The sequence below is a fragment of the Passer domesticus genome, chromosome Z (genome assembly GCF_036417665.1).
Source record: "Passer domesticus isolate bPasDom1 chromosome Z, bPasDom1.hap1, whole genome shotgun sequence".
Lineage (NCBI taxonomy): Eukaryota > Metazoa > Chordata > Aves > Passeriformes > Passeridae > Passer > Passer domesticus.
The window spans coordinates 50817236-50832443 of record NC_087512.1 but is presented as its reverse complement, the minus strand read 5'-3'; the positions used below and the strand labels follow the sequence as shown (position 1 = coordinate 50832443).

The following is a 15208-nucleotide window of genomic DNA, read 5'->3' as shown; positions in this document are numbered from 1 at the left end:
TTAAACAGACAGCAGGAAGAATTGTGGACCTTCAGTATAGTAAATGTGAACACAGATTTCAAATATGTGATCACTTTACAAAATGAATTTGATTAATTGATTTAATTGATTTGGGTTAGGGGAGTAGAAAAATACAACAGGAAAAACAGTCTTTATGAAGCAAAATAAAAATGTGTGAGAAGTAATGAGAGTGGTCATTATTAATGAAGTTCAAAGTATGACCTAGTGCTGCTGAAATGGTGAGTGTAGAGCTGCAGTGAGATCCCAGTGGAAAAGCAGTGTGGAATCTCATTTGGAAAGTCCTTCAAACAAAGACAAAGAAAACCACAGAGAAACAAAAAAACCTTAAAAGAGAAAGGTTACTAATCTTACAGTGACAGGACAGAGAGCAAAAATTACTCTCCAATCGCACTAACTTACCAATTTAAAATATACTGGAATTAAACCCTTAGGATTTAAAAATGGCAAAATCACAGATGCTACAACTGGTTGCAAGATAATAATAGATTTCTTTGTGGTGAGTGTAACATTTGGAAATTATTTGCCAGGGACTGTGTCATCAACTGTTTTCCAATAAAAAAACCCCGCTCTCTTCAACAGTAGTGCCATCATATCTTTTAAAATGAATATTTAGACATTTAATTAGAAAGAAGATAAAAATGATTGTTTTGAGGAAAATATTCATTAAAATGTTTATTTTACACATCCAAAGCAGAATGTCAGTAGGTAACAAATCCTAATAAAGATGAAAATCATCTGGAATAAGCCAGTCCAGATATAACTAAATAACCAAATAACCAGCCAACCAAACAAAGAACCCCACAAACAGACAAACTGAAGACACTGAGTTATCTGAAGCTGTTTTCAAGGCATTGTCAGCTGTCCCTGCCTAATTGGTGGCCTCTGGTGACCTTTCTAGGCCTGTCTCCATGGCTACAGCTGCTTCTGGGGCTGGTCCTGCTTTTCAGAACAAAGAATCAAAATTCCTTATTTTAAGTAGGATTTCTGCTTATAGATCTACTTACTCAGTTTGATTTCTCTTTGTCCTAATCTATTTCTCTCTGATTGAGGGGAGGGATCTTGGGGGGGAGCTGTGTCAAAAGTCTTACGGAAATCCAGGTAAGTCAGCAGGCAGCTCTGACACATCTTCCAGGATAACCATGTGGTGCACAGCACCCACTTTCTCAGAAGCTCTTCCACCATCTCAGTTGCAGCAGGATTTCCTGTGTGAGGAGGTGTTGTCAAAATGGTCCTGGGACTCCAGAGGCCTTCAGCTGATGATGGGGTGTGGGGGTCAGGCAAAAACATTAGAAGGAGGACAAAGCAGAACTCAGGAACTTTGTCAGCAAAATAGAATTTATTTACTTTTTCTTAGTTAAAGGGTTCCTGGAATCTCGCTAGTGCCACCGTCAGGGTGGCTTCTTGCTGGGCTAAAGAGAATCCTGGGATCTGGGGGCTCTCCTCTTTTGGGCATGCTGGGAATCCCTAAGAGAGTGGTTCCTGCCCTGGCCAGGAGCAGAGGGGCTGCAGATGCTTCCCTGAGCAGATGGACCTGCCACTGTTGGCTGCCCTGACTCCTCCTGGGGTTGGTCCCACCCTGCAGGGCCAGACACAGGTTGGGCACAAATGTGACTCCCTTGGAGGCTGGCCTGTGATGTTCCAGCTTCCTCCTCCATGTTGAAGCTTGTGGGGTCAGTGGCAGGAGTCCTCTTGTGCAACCTAGTGCAGCTGCAGCTGCTGGAGCTGGTGCTGGCCACAGGCTTGTTGTCCTCTCTGGTGTGATGGAAGCGCAGCAGCCTCTGGGCCTCTTCGCTGCACTGGCCCACAATGGCGCTGATGATGCCATGCACCAGCAATGCTGTGTGCCTGCTGAGGAGGGGCTGCAGCACCTCCACCAAGGCCTCTGCATTTGGACCATGGGCACAAAGGCTGTGCAAGATGGAGGCCTCTGCAGCCTCTGCCCTCCACCACTGGTCCCCATAGATTTCAACCAGCCTCTGGCACAGCCAGGGCTGCACAGGATCCAAGAGGTGCTGTTGTTGTTGGAACAGTCCTGCCCATACCTGGGGCAGAATGCCACCAACAGGCTCTGGCTCTGCAGCCTCCTGCTCAGCTGAGGACAGTGTTCCCTGTGAAGAACATGAGGAGACATGAAAGGGCCATGAGGGCTATGGAGGAGGCATGAAAAGGCCATGGAAGCTATTTTCGGCAAGGTGGTGGGGAGCTCTCCCTGCCTGTCTGTGGGTCTCCAGCCACTCTCCAGGAGCTCTCCCTGCCTGTCTGTTGGTCTCTGGTGACTCTTCAGGGGAGCTGATGGCAAATTGTATGTAGTCTTGTCCACCCCGCTCAGAAAACCTGACAGTCTCTAGTGGACTGCTGCAGAGTGGGCACGCTGGATTTCTTTTTGCCCACCGCAGGATACAGCCCAGGCAGAACTGGTGGTGACAGGGCAGAGCAGAAGCCACATCATTCTGAGTGTCCCGGCAGATGGGGCAGTTCCACTTTGTCTCTGTGGCCATGTCTGCCTGTTGCAGCAGGAGGGGAGAGATGAGGACCAGGCGTGCTTGGCAGGAGTCAAGGATCAATCCAGTCGAACCCAAGCTTGGCTGGCACCAAAATTCAAGTAGTGAAGAATGAGACCTCATATCCATCCCCCAGTGATGTCACAATCCACCACTCAATGGTGGATGCCGCAAAGAGACATCTAGAACCTGAATATAAACAGAAAGGAGTGCAAGGTCACAAAGCACTCCCATGTGACATCATGATCCACCACCCAGCGATGTTTTCCTCCACCATCCAGTGATACCACAATGGGATGTCATGGCACACCTTCATTCCCTCACACCTCGGCACACAGGTCTGGGACTACTGGTAGACATTGCCATGGAGACAGACATGGGAGGGTCACCAGAGGCTTGCAGCCACGCTGTGTCAGTGCCTTGAAAACAGCCCCCATTGCCCAATGCTCCTGGGTGGCCTCATGCCCAGGGGCTGGGCATGAACTAATCCATTGAAAACGGCATCTTCCAGACTCTGTGTGTCCTGGCTGAGACAAAGGCAGGAGGGAATACACTGGGGCTGGTAGTGGCTGGCAGGATCTGTGGATAGCAGCATCCTGCACAGTATAGTTGCAGAGATGCAAGAAGAAGCCAGCACACTGGAGGACATCCCTACCAGGGCTCCCAGCAAATCCCCTTCTGTGCCTGTTGCTCCAGAGCAGGACCAGCCCCAGAAGGAGAGGATTTTCTCCAGTTTCAAAATAATCTAGATTATTTTGCCTGTTGACCCCATGGAACTGATATAAAAACAAATAAAAGGAATATTTAAATCAGATGAATTTGAAGTACACCAGAATAGTCAGCTTTTAATTCAGCTAGAATGAATCAGAATCCTGTCGCTATGCAATGTTACAATTTCTCCTTAGAAGACGTGGTGGTAGATCTGCAAAGAAATGAGGTTCTAAATGATTGGTAATGGCCTGTCCCTCATGCTTCTCTCTTGCCACAGGTGACTGAACCAACAGCCATCTCTCCTCTGGCCCCCTCTGCTCCTGCAGAAGAAGCCCAAGAGGAGCAAATTGAGGGATATGACCACGAGCCTCCATCACCGGTCACACCAGAGACGGAATATTCCGAGCCTGTAAGTTCCTGTTGTGCCTGGTGCTGTCTTCAGCGCAAGGCAGAGCTGCAAGTTTTGGGCCAGCCCGCACTTGCTGTTGCTGGCTGAGGATGCTGAGTGCTGGAGTCCTGTCAGGACCTAGCCATTTCCTGCAGGTAGTGACAGCTAGAACTTGGCCTTTGACCTGTCCTGTGTTGGCACCAAAGGGCTGGTGCCTCTGGGAGAACATGTGGCTGCTTGGCTCAGTGAAGCGCTATCTCTGGGCTTCTGCAGTGCATTGGCCAAGGGCACACGAGGTAGTGCTGGAGGTCCCAGGGCTTTGTTTGTTTGTTTTCCCTTTTTGGAAAGGTGTCTTTGGCTTGTGGAACTGGTCTGCAGTTTTCTTGAGGAGTTCTTCACACATACAGACTCTTTTGGCCTAGCTGTGTTTTGCCTTTTGATATGCTGCAAGGAGATGATTGTGCTGCCCGTGCGGCTCTGGGGGGTCCATTCTTGTCCCGTGTGGCCAAAGAAACAAAGAGCGTAGCTGCAAAGCCTTCCTGTGAGGCAAAAAGCAGAAGGGGCAAGTTTCTATTGATGCATTTAGGGATGAAGTCTGCAGCTTTGGAAAGTGCCTTGGAGCCTGGAGTGGGGTCAAAGCTACAAGTCCTTGACTGCTGTCTCGTGTCGCTCCAAAGAGGAAGGACATCTAGAAATGGAGGATGCTGTATCTGAAGTCAAATGGGCAATTCAGTGGCTGGGGAGCTGCGTGGGTCAAAAGGAGCCAGGGCTGCTGCCGGTCCAGAGCAGCTGAGCAAGAGCCAGCCTGTGGGCAGCCTGTGGCCAAGAAGGCCAAGGGCAGGGTGGCCTGTGTCAGCAGCAGAGGGGCAGCAGGAGCAGGGCAGCGAGCGTCGGCCTGTGCTGGGCAGCGCTGCGGCCGCAGCTGCAGCGAGTGCTGTGTGCAGCTGTGGGCCCCTGTGAAGCAGAAAGTCCTTGAGGGGCTGGAGCGTGTGCCCAGAAGGAGACGGGAGCCGGGCAAGGGTGTGGAGCACAAGGCCAGGGAGGAGGTCCTGAGGGAGCTTTAGTCTGGACAATGGGAGGCTGGTGAGGGACCTTCAGGCAGACTTCCATCCATCCCTACATGACAGTGCTCAGCACAAGGGCTGTTTCCCTGTCAAACACGCCCTCACTGCATCCAACTGCTTTGGACACTGGAGTGGGTGACACTTCTGTCTTGTGGTTTGTTGGTTTGCTAGGAGAAGCCTTGTTCATTTTCTCCTTTTTAATATTGCAGGGAGTAATTTTCCTCTGTCTTTTGTGCTCCTTTCCAGGAGTTGTAGAAATTCTGGTTGTATTTTATTTTGCAGTGTTGAAGTTCTGGAAGATACAGAATTTTTGCATGAGAACACATAGTTTGGCACCAGGACCTTGTTGCAGAAGGAACTTTTCTAGTGCCAGACCAGTCAATAGGGTCTTGCACTTTATGTTCAGGTTAACAGTGTCCATGCCTTTTTGCAGCCCAAGGAATCAGTGCGTGTTGTTTTTGGGGAATTGAGCAGGAATTCAATGCTCTTGCATTCCAGATGGTCCTCAGTGATCAGAGGAGCTGTGAAGGGCTGGGCTGCATTTCTGATTACAGCCACTTTTGCACCATCATTGTAGTCGAGTTCAAGTGAAGAACTTGCCCAAGCACAGATACAGAGAGAGTGCATTTCCCAGTGCAATGCTATGTGTCTGATTGCATTGCATAATGACCTACACACCCCAGATTCCTCAAGAATGTGATTTTTTTGAAGTAACAGGAGAGCAATCTCATAATTGCTACGGATCGAGGCAATGGCTACCAAGTGTTGATGTGTGTAGCAACAGAAAGGACAGTAGAGACTGTAAAAGTGAGATCTATCTATCATCTATCTATCTATCTATCTATCTATCTATCTATCTATCTATCTATCTGTCCTCCAGCCTCTTCTACACTGAAGTCCCCAGTTTATTCTTTACTTTTCTGCCTGTACTAGAGAGGTGAGAGAATTCCATGTTTGGGTGGTGAAGTTAACTCCAGAAGTGTCTCTCCCAACGAGTGAGCTCAGCCAGGAAGCCACCTGCAGAGCCAGGATGGAGCTGTGGGACAGGGCTGGGTGTCAGTCACTACTGAAAGACAAAGAGGACATGGCAGGAGCAGAGGGAGGCCCTCACCAGAGCCTTGAGAAATGCCACACCTTCCCTGTCAGCTGCCTGACAGGCTGTTGGAGCTTCAGTGCCAGATGGCCCCTGATTGTAGTGCCAGGGTCACTTTGGAATCTGTGCCTCCCCATGGGCAGAGAATGAATCTGCCCTCTGGTTCCCCTCAGTAAGAAAGCCAGGCATGTCGGTGTGGGATCTTACATGCAGAATATAATAGGGTTGCTCTCAATGAGAAATGAGCCAGATTAATTCTGAAAGCAAGGAAAACAGCTGTTTGTTTTGTATGTCTTTGAGGAGAGCATACTCTGCTCAATCAGCTATCCCGGCAACATAAGATGAATCAGTCACTAAGTTAAATGGTTGCTGGATTTGCCTGAAGGCCCTCACGACTGCGAAAAGTTCCGCAATTTGGGGGGAACCTTCAATGGTCTGAACATCAGATTCCCACTTCTGAGTATTCAGGTCTTTCCAGGTAAATACTGATTTGTGGGACCTGCCAGACCCATCAGTGAACACTGTGACAGCGCCCTTAAAAATAAGATGACTTTTGAAAGTTTTTGGAACTAAATGAAATGAATCTTTGAATAATTTGTGCTTTGGGTAGTGAATTGAGACCCTCCTGGGATAGCTATCTAAAGCAATTTTGATGTTTTCATTTGTTTGTAACAAGGAGTCCAATTGATCTAACTTCAAAGGCAGGTAAATGCATGAGGGATCACAGCCTGTGAGGGTCTGGAGGCGATGGCGACTTTTGACAATTAATTTTGCTAGCAACTCTGATGGTGTGGACACTGTTTTTACAGGCTGATATGGGAGAAACAACCACTCAAGTACGATGAGTGGGTCTTTCTGTGCCGTGTCCCACTGAAACAGGAGCCCATGAAAGTGTGGGCACTTACCCAGGATGACAAATTCAATTGGAAGGTTTTTTCTAATCCGATGAGCCTGTCGTGACTTCATTGCCACTGCTACTCTCTGCAATGTTTCCTCTTCTTCTGGTATCAGAGTCCGTGGGGCTGGGGGTCGGTGTCTTTCCTCAAGAAGGAGAACAGTGGAGCCAGGTCTTGCATTGTCAAGCCAAGTAAAGGGCGGATCCAAGTGATGATCCCACAAATGCATTGAACGTCCTCTAGAGTCTGTGGCTGTTCATTAATGGAAAAAAATCTGTGGTGTTACAGTTCTTCCAGTGATGTAACCAAGGTATCTCCATGGTGCTGACATTTGTATCTTGTCCTGGGCAATCACAAAACCTGCTTTCTCAATAGTGGAAACAGTCTTCTCGAGAGTGGCATTAAGGTAACTTTTGGTGGCAGCACAAATGAGTATGTCATCCATGTAATGGAGTATGGTTGCTTCAGGAAGCTGCTTCCTGATGGGTGATAAAATCTGAGCAACATACATTTGGCATAACACAGGAGAATTTTTCAGACCTTGAGGAAATGTGGTCCATTGGTACCTTTTAAATGGCTCACTTCTGTTCAGAGATGGTACTGAGAATGTGAATCTGGGGGCATCTCCCGGATAAAGTGGGATGTTAAAGAAGCAGTCCTTGATATCAAGGACAGCAAGCTGCCAATCTTGGGGAAGCATAGAAGGGGAAGGGAGGCCAGGCTGAAGAAGACCCATATCCTCGATAACCTCATTAATTTTTCGAAGGTCTTGGAGCAGACGCCAACTGCTTTTGCCATGCTTTCGGATAACAAAGACAGGAGTATTCCACGTGCTGGTTGATGGGACTAAATGCCTGAGTTGGACTTGCTCCTCGACTAATTCAGTGAGCGCATTTAATTTGTCTGATGGGAGGGGCCACTGATCCACCCACACCGGAACATCGGTTTTCCAATTCAGTGGTGGGGAAGTGCACTCCGCAGTGGCCCATGCTAAAGATCTCACTTAGGGTCAGGGATATCAAGGCGGGCACCCCACTGGGATAAAACATCCCTGCCTAGTAGAGCAATACTGGATGACATGACAAATGGTCGGATGGTGGCGACTTGCCCCTCAGGCCCCTCTATGTTTACCAGATGACAACTTCTCATGGAATTGACAGCTCCACCAATACCGGAGATTGTGCCCCAAGGGGACACCAGCGCCCCGTCGCGGGGCCACATTGCTCTGGGAAGGATAATAACATTTGCTCCTGTGTCAGCCATGAATCGAAGTTCAATGGATTTCCCATTCTGTGAAATACAGGAATCAGTCAGGGGTTTGTCTTTACAAATCTGGTGATATGAAAACACATCAAAATTTGAATCAGAGTCAACTTCTGGATCCTGGCTGGGTGCACAAAATCAGCATTTGTGCAAAAGGTGAGAATTTGAACAGGGTAGATGGTGGATTGTAACAAACAACTGACACAGTAATTTCATTGCCTAGATTTACAGTCACAACTTCTGGAAATATACTTATCTGATCTGGAGTGTGTTCACTGTCTCCAAACAGCAGGACTGTAGTTGGTGGATCATGGAAAGGGGGGTCAAGGTGCCCAGCTGGAACTTGAACTAGATCTTTGTCAGGGAAAAGCAGATGGACAGAACTTACTAACAACCGTCGGAGACTTTGGGGGAAATTCCGGGTGCTACAGAGCAACCAGAGTCCGTCCTCATGTCTGCGGTCCTCTGCAAGGAGCCTGTTGGGTCAGGGGACTCCTGGATGGCTGGCAGCTGAGGTGGGCTTTGCAGGCAAGGTGGGTAATTTGCTGTTGTCATGCGGCGCGGCCCCGCGCTCCGCCAAGCATTTCCCTGGATCGGCTGATAATATTGCTGCTGAAAGTTGTATGTGGGCCTCGTTGGAAACGAGGAGGCCTAGGAGGTGGAACATAGTAAATTGCCCAACAGGAAGATGAGGACAATCTTTTTGGAAATGTCCAGATTGGCCACAGTAAAAGCAACGGACATTGCTAAGGTTTGTCATGGCTTCCCCCACTCCCTGGGTCACTGCAAAGGTAAGGGTAGTCTCTAGGGATGATGCTTTTGTGCATGCATCAACCATTTGGGCTATGGCTGGCTCAGGATCCTGAGGTAATGATCTTAAAATCTTTTTTGTTTCTGCATTAGCATTTGTCATTATAATTTTGTGCATCAATTCGTCTCTGGCTTGTTCTTTGTCAATTTGCCGCTCAACAGCTTCACGCAATTGATCTACAAATTTTATGAATGTTTCGTCCACTGCCTGCACAACAGCAGAGAAATTCTGCAAAGGGGTGCTCCCATCTGGGATTCTTAGCAATGCAGATTTAGCAGCAGCTTTTGTGTAATTTGAGATTTCAATAGGGAGTTCTGCTTGTATTTCAGGCTTAGAATATTCCCCCTCCCCCGCCAATGCCTCTAAAATGCCATCACCTTGGAAAATCTCTGCTAGGTCTGTTGGGGTGCATTAGTTTAAGTTGGTTTATTCCTGTACCCCCCATTCCTGTTTATGGTTCTGCCCCGGGCTCTCTCTCTCTCTCCCTCTTCTTGATTGTCCCGTCAGTTACACTTTTATCTCTCTTAATCCCTCCCTGGCTGCCTGTCTGTTATTCAGTGTCCATGCCCTTCCATCCAGAACCTTCTGTCTTGGACATTGAATGATTGGACCAGAGGTCAGGGTTCAACCCCTAATTTATTTACACTGGACATCCGAGTTGTTTGTTACGCGTTATTCCCTCCTCTCAAAAATTTAGATTGGTCGCTGTGTTCTAGTTATAAGACCTTGACAGGCAAGCTTTTTGGTCCGCGCCCGACGCACTTTCAATAAAACACCTCCTTTTTTCCCTGTCGACGCGGTCCAAGCCTTTTCTCCTGCGGGTCGCAGCCCAGCTTCTCTCCCAACGGCTCTGGGGGTTTCTTGCCCTTCTGAAGGCATTCCGCCTTAAACACTCTCCCTAGGAGGTCTCCTAGCGGGAGAGTGCCCTTCCCCCCTCACTGCTGCCGGCGGTGCTGGCCGGAGCGGGCCGGGTGAGTCAGAGACTCAGAGGTCAGCTGTAGCCGCTGCATAGGTCGTTGTGTTTATTAATCAAAGGTTTGAGTAATTTTTTCCATTGAACCTCCCACAGCAGGAATTCCATAGGAGAAAGCAAGGCAGTTGCTAAATATCTTAAATCATGTGGAGTCAGCGTATGTCCTCCAAAGGTTAATTCGAGTGCATTCTTAAAATAAGGTGATTGTCTCCCATAATGTTTTGCGGCTCATCTCAGCTCTTTTAACTCTGTGTATGGAATAGATTCCCACTGCGCTTGCTTATTGGCATCATAGGTAACTGGTGCGGCTAACAAATCTAAATCTCTCACTAACTGCAGGTCTCCATCCCTTACTGCCTCTTCCCGGTTCCTGGCCCAGTTCTTACGCACCCGGATGTTATTACCAGGGTTGCTTCCGTCCCCATCCTCACTGGAGGATGAAGCGGAGCGAGCAAGTGCACGGATTTTTTCTTTGGCTGTCTGGGGCCGGTGGCTGGAATTTTTGCCGACCAAGATGGCTGACTTCTGGTCATGGGTACCGTGGGAAAGGGAAGGAGTAGGAGAGGATGAAGGGGCGGGTTCTGGTGATGTGCGATCTGTCCCTTCCCCCGATGATATGTGGCCTGATGACGAACGGCTAGATGCACCCTGTGAGGAGTGACTATCCGAGGAAGCTGAGCCACCCTCCGAAGGCTTTCCCAGTGACGCGGCAGGGAGAGGGGAGGAGCAGAAGGGGTGAGTCCCGATGATGACGTTTCCATCGATGCGAGTGAAGGGGGGGAACCCAACGCGGGGGAGGAGCACGCAACCAGAAGAACCTCAGAGGTGGAGGCTGGAACTGAGGACAAAACTGGAAAAGACAAACCACCATTTTGCACCCTTAAATCAGGGAGGGCGACCACCTGGTCGCAGCCATTTTGTGACCCCAAATCGGGACGGCGAGTAACATTACAACAGGAATCAAAACGGGAATCAGGGGATTTAGGAGCGAGGGAAAGGGCAGAATCCAAACTGAGGTGGCCAGTCTCAGCTGGACGAGGGGATTGAGCCAGGCAGGAGCCAGCAGGGAGCAGGTGACAACACTGTGCCGAGTTAGGGCAAGATTTGGGTTCTGTCAGGTCCCTAGGGGAAGAGGGAATAGGATCGGAAGGGGAGGAACACAGGGAAGGCGAACTGGGTTCTTAACTCTCTCCTTCCTTTTCACGAACTCATATATCACATTGAAAACAGAATAAAACTTTGCCACTCCAAAGTCCCTTGACACTTGCAATTGATAAATGCAAGGCTCCACCCTTTTCCAAAAATCAACTGACAAGACCATTCGGAAAATGCAAAAACAACAACTTAACAAAGGCTTTCAGCCCTCTCTTCTTAACAGAAATATTTTCTAACAAAAGGGAAGCTCTAATTTGGGTATAAAACTCCTTCTCAGCAGGAGAAAGTTTGTTTCCCATTTTTCTCAATGTTTAAATCGCTCTTTTCTGAGGTAAATCACAAAACAGAAAGTAAAAACACACGCACAGCACTCACCCCACCCCCAGGATAGCATGCGGCACCCTGCTGCGAACTTACCACACCGGAACAAGTGTGGTAAGTGCCTGCGAAAAGTCCTCAGAAAAGGCTGGTGAAGCACAGTGATCGGTTGCGTTATGGGAGACCTGCTCACTCAGGTCGCTGTGGAAACTCACAAATGTCCGGTCATCACTGTAGCCTCAGGGACATGGCTTCCTTTAACAAAAACTTCACTCCCGAAGGGTTGGCTCGGAACGGCGTTTATTTCCCAAAAATTGCTGCTCACAGAACTTTCGGTTTTCAGGAGACACTCTCCAGGATAAAGGAGACAGAGTAGTCCAGAGTGTCTGTTCTGGGGCGCCAATTGCCGGGGTCAAAATTTTCACCCGTTGCACCGCAGCTAGATGTTTCTCTTCACCAGATAGAAGGAGGGCAGCTCAAGTCCTGGATAATTTCAAGTGATTTATTTCAAGGTCCAAAAGGGTAGGAAAACACAGAGGATAAACTGAGGAACAGATGGTGAGTCAGAGGGACAGCAGGATCGGGTAACAACCAGTCTGAAGGGCACCAGGGCTAGTCTGATGTCCTTGGGGAAAGTTACAGTTTTTATGCACAGATATATGTCGAGGGGGATGGGAGGGGAAAAGTTTTACAGGAGTAACTACTGAAAGATACAAATGGGACAAAATGGTCTGGGCATGAAAGGGAGTACAGCATTTGAACCATGGGAAAGGAATGAATTTTCCCTGGCTTAGACAATGGTGCTTTCTCAGAGCATTCCTGAGATGGCTTTCTCACTCCCAATCCTCACAGATGTCCTGTCCCAGTGGGGAGCAAAACTGGAAGTGGGTCTGTGATGGAAACCACGTTGAAACCTGCCACTTTAAAGCTGACCTGGAAAACTGATCAATGGATTTATCAATGGCCTTTAACAGAGAAAAAAATCAAACATCCTTAAAGGTTTGGTAAACGAACAATTACAGCAAGGTCACATCACATCCACGAATAGTCCCTGGAATTCACCAGTATTTGTCATCCACAAGAAGACATCGGACTCCTGGAGGTTACTTCATGACCTGATGAAGATCAATGAAGTGACTGAAGACACAGGAGCTCTTCAACCTGGACTTCCTTCTTTATCAATGATCCCAAAACACTGGCCTCTTGTTGTCATTGAATGAAAGGAATGTTTTTTCCACATCTCACTTCATCCTGATGATGCTCCAAGATTTGCCTTTTCAGTTCCAGTCATTCATCAAAGAGAACCCATGCAGAGATATCACTGGAAATCATTGCCTAAGGAATGAAGAGTTCGCCTATAATTTGCCAATATTTTGTTGCACAAGCTTTGTCTCCGGTTCGACAGAAGTATCCAACATCCATGATTCTGCACTAACATTTTGCTCATTGTAGCTCCAATGCAGATGGAGGTGGAGCAAACCCGTGCTTGTGTTGTTACTGAAATCCAAAATGCTGGACTTGAAATTTCTACAGCAAAAATCCAAGAAGTTCCACCCTAGAAGTATCTGGGATGGAAGATGACTGAAGAAACAATTACACCACAGAAGATACAGCTCCGGATCAGTGTCAACAATCTACAGGATTTACAACAGCTTCTAGGAGAAATCAATTGGGTCAGACCTGTTTTTGAATTACCAATGATGAACCGGGTCCACTTTTTAATTTACTGAGAGGAAGCTGTGTCATCAACTCCCCTGGAACTCTAACACCTGAAGCTCGTGCAGCCCTACACAAGGTCATGGAAGCTCTCCAAAGATGACAAGCTCATTGCTGTGTTCCAGAAAAGCCATTATTTTTTGCAATTTTAGGAGAAAAAATGCAACTTTGTGGTCTCATTTTTCAATGGGACCCTTCTGAAAGAGATCCTTTGTTGATAATAGAATGTTGATAATAGAATAGACTAGTTTTACAGTTTTAGAGATAATAGCAGAAATTCTGATTAAGGCCAGAACAAGATTGTTCAGTTTAACAGGTCAAAAATTTGCAGTTATCTATTTACCTTTGAAAAAAGATTATCTTGATTGCGCAATGCAAAATTCTGATGATTTGCAACAAGCATTGGTAAATTTTCCAGGTATTTGTTCTGTTCATTACCCGGCTCAGAAATTATTTCAAGCAAAATTGAGTTTTAGAGAGAAACCTATGTTAAGTGAAGAACCTTTAAATGCAATAATTCTCTTCACTGATGAATTTGGCAAAATCACAAATCAGTTGTAACTTGGTTGAACCAAAAAACTAATGCTTGGGAGTCAGATATTCAAACAGTAGAAAGATCTCCTCAGATTGTTGAGCTTGCTGCTGTGGTTCGGGCTTTTCAGCTCTTCCCACAACCTTTTAATTTAATCACAGATTCTGCTTATGTTGCTAATGTGGTTAAAAGATTAGAAGGATCAGTTCTAAAGGATTTTAGTAATGACACTTTATATCATTGGCTTTCATGTCTTTATACATCTTTGCAACATAGAACTAATCCATATTTTGTTTCTCACATCAGGGCTCATTCTTCGCTTCCTGGATTTCTAGTGGAAGGAAACGCATGAGCAGACAAACTGGGAATGGTTATGTCAAAGACTTTGCCAAACATTTTTGAACATGCCAAACTGAGTCATGCCTTTTTTCACCAAACCGCGCAAGCACTTGGGAGAATGCTTCAGATTTCTAAAAGTCAGACTAAAGCTATCATCAATACTTGCCCTGACTGTCAGCTTGTGCAGCCTCCTGTTTCTACAGGAGAGGTCAACCTGCGGTGTTTGCAGAGCCTGCAGTTGTGGCAAATGGATATCACTAAATGCCCTTCCTTTGGTAAATTTAAAAATACTCAGGTTTCAGTGGACACGTTCTCTGGTGCAGTTTTTGCTTCTCTTCACACAGGTGAAACAGGTAATCATACCTGTTGACATTTTTTGCAGAGCTTTTGCTTCATTGGGTGTGCCCTAAGAAGTAAAAACTGACAATGGTCCCGCATACATACCTCAAAAATTGGCCACATTTTTAAAGGATTGGGGTGTTCGTCACATCCTTGGTATTCCTCATTCTCCCACAAGTCAAGCAATTGTTGAGAGGACACATCAGACATTAAAACTCGTTCTTGATCAACAGAAGCGGGGAGTAGAGGTCACACTACAGATGAGGTTGAACAAAGCTTTAAATGTTTTTAATTTTTTTAACAGCTCTGTTGCAGAACCCAATCCACCAATTTTTTGGCATTTTTCAAATAACACACAGGTGAAACTGAAAGAAAATCCCCCATTTTAATTAGAAATCCTGGGACAGGACAAATTGAAGGTCCTTTCCGATTAATCACTTGGGGCAAAGGGTATGCTTCTGTCTCTACAGGTGCAGGAATTAAGTGGGTCCCAGTGAAAAACATCAAACCATATTGCACCCAGAAGGTGTTGATGAGTTCAAGACCATAGAAGCAAGTACACAGACGTGAGCTGAACAGAGGGATCATGGGTCACACCTGACGTTCCTTGTTCATCGTTGGAACCTGCAAACTCTGATTTTATGCTATTTATAAATGTGTCAATTGTTGTTTTAGTTGAGCTCTTTAGGCAAAACCATGGATTTTGTTTTGTTATATTACAGATCCCCTCTATTGGACTTTTAAAGGTGAAATTTTTATTAAAGGTCAAAAGCAAAGTTTTTAAATTAATGTGTATGGGAGAATGTTTGTCCAAAAATTAGCTCAAAAAAAGGATGGAGCAAAATCAAAAGTTACAATGGCATTGGTTGGTTTTAATTCCTTCTTGTAGTGCAGATCTGTAGTAGATTTGTAGTGCAGATTTGCCTGTGGAACAACCAAGAACAAATGTTTGGGAGACCTTAAGCCAAAGCAGCAGACTCAGATGCCATATGTTTGTCTAATTCAGAACCAGAAAAAAAGAGAAAGAAAAGAGAAAAAAAAAAAGAGTAAAAAAAAAAGAAGAAAAAGAAGAGAGAAAAAAAATAGAA

At 46.5% G+C, this 15208-nt stretch overlaps 1 protein-coding gene and 2 long non-coding RNA genes across 3 annotated transcripts; 2 read left to right on the top strand and 1 right to left on the bottom strand.

Annotated features, from left to right (window-relative positions):
* Nucleotides 1–1338: 1338 nt before the first annotated feature.
* On the bottom strand, nucleotides 1339–2823 carry LOC135290555 (uncharacterized). The gene is made up of 2 exons (XM_064404474.1): nucleotides 2235–2823; nucleotides 1339–2129 (listed from the first exon to the last, which is right to left on the bottom strand). The coding sequence occupies exons 1-2, from the start codon at nucleotides 2649–2651 to the stop codon at nucleotides 1431–1433; spliced, it is 1116 nt and encodes a 371-aa protein (XP_064260544.1). The 5' UTR covers nucleotides 2652–2823; the 3' UTR covers nucleotides 1339–1430.
* Nucleotides 2824–7316: 4493 nt separating this feature from the next.
* On the top strand, nucleotides 7317–9951 carry LOC135290990 (uncharacterized). Its single transcript, XR_010353837.1, has 4 exons — nucleotides 7317–7558; nucleotides 7978–8093; nucleotides 8227–8470; nucleotides 8622–9951. It is a non-coding gene; the product is annotated as an uncharacterized LOC135290990 (long non-coding RNA).
* A 2103-nt stretch (nucleotides 9952–12054) lies between these two features.
* Nucleotides 12055–14905, top strand: LOC135290536 (uncharacterized). The gene is made up of 2 exons (XR_010353301.1): nucleotides 12055–12867; nucleotides 13749–14905. It is a non-coding gene; the product is annotated as an uncharacterized LOC135290536 (long non-coding RNA).
* Nucleotides 14906–15208: the final 303 nt, after the last annotated feature.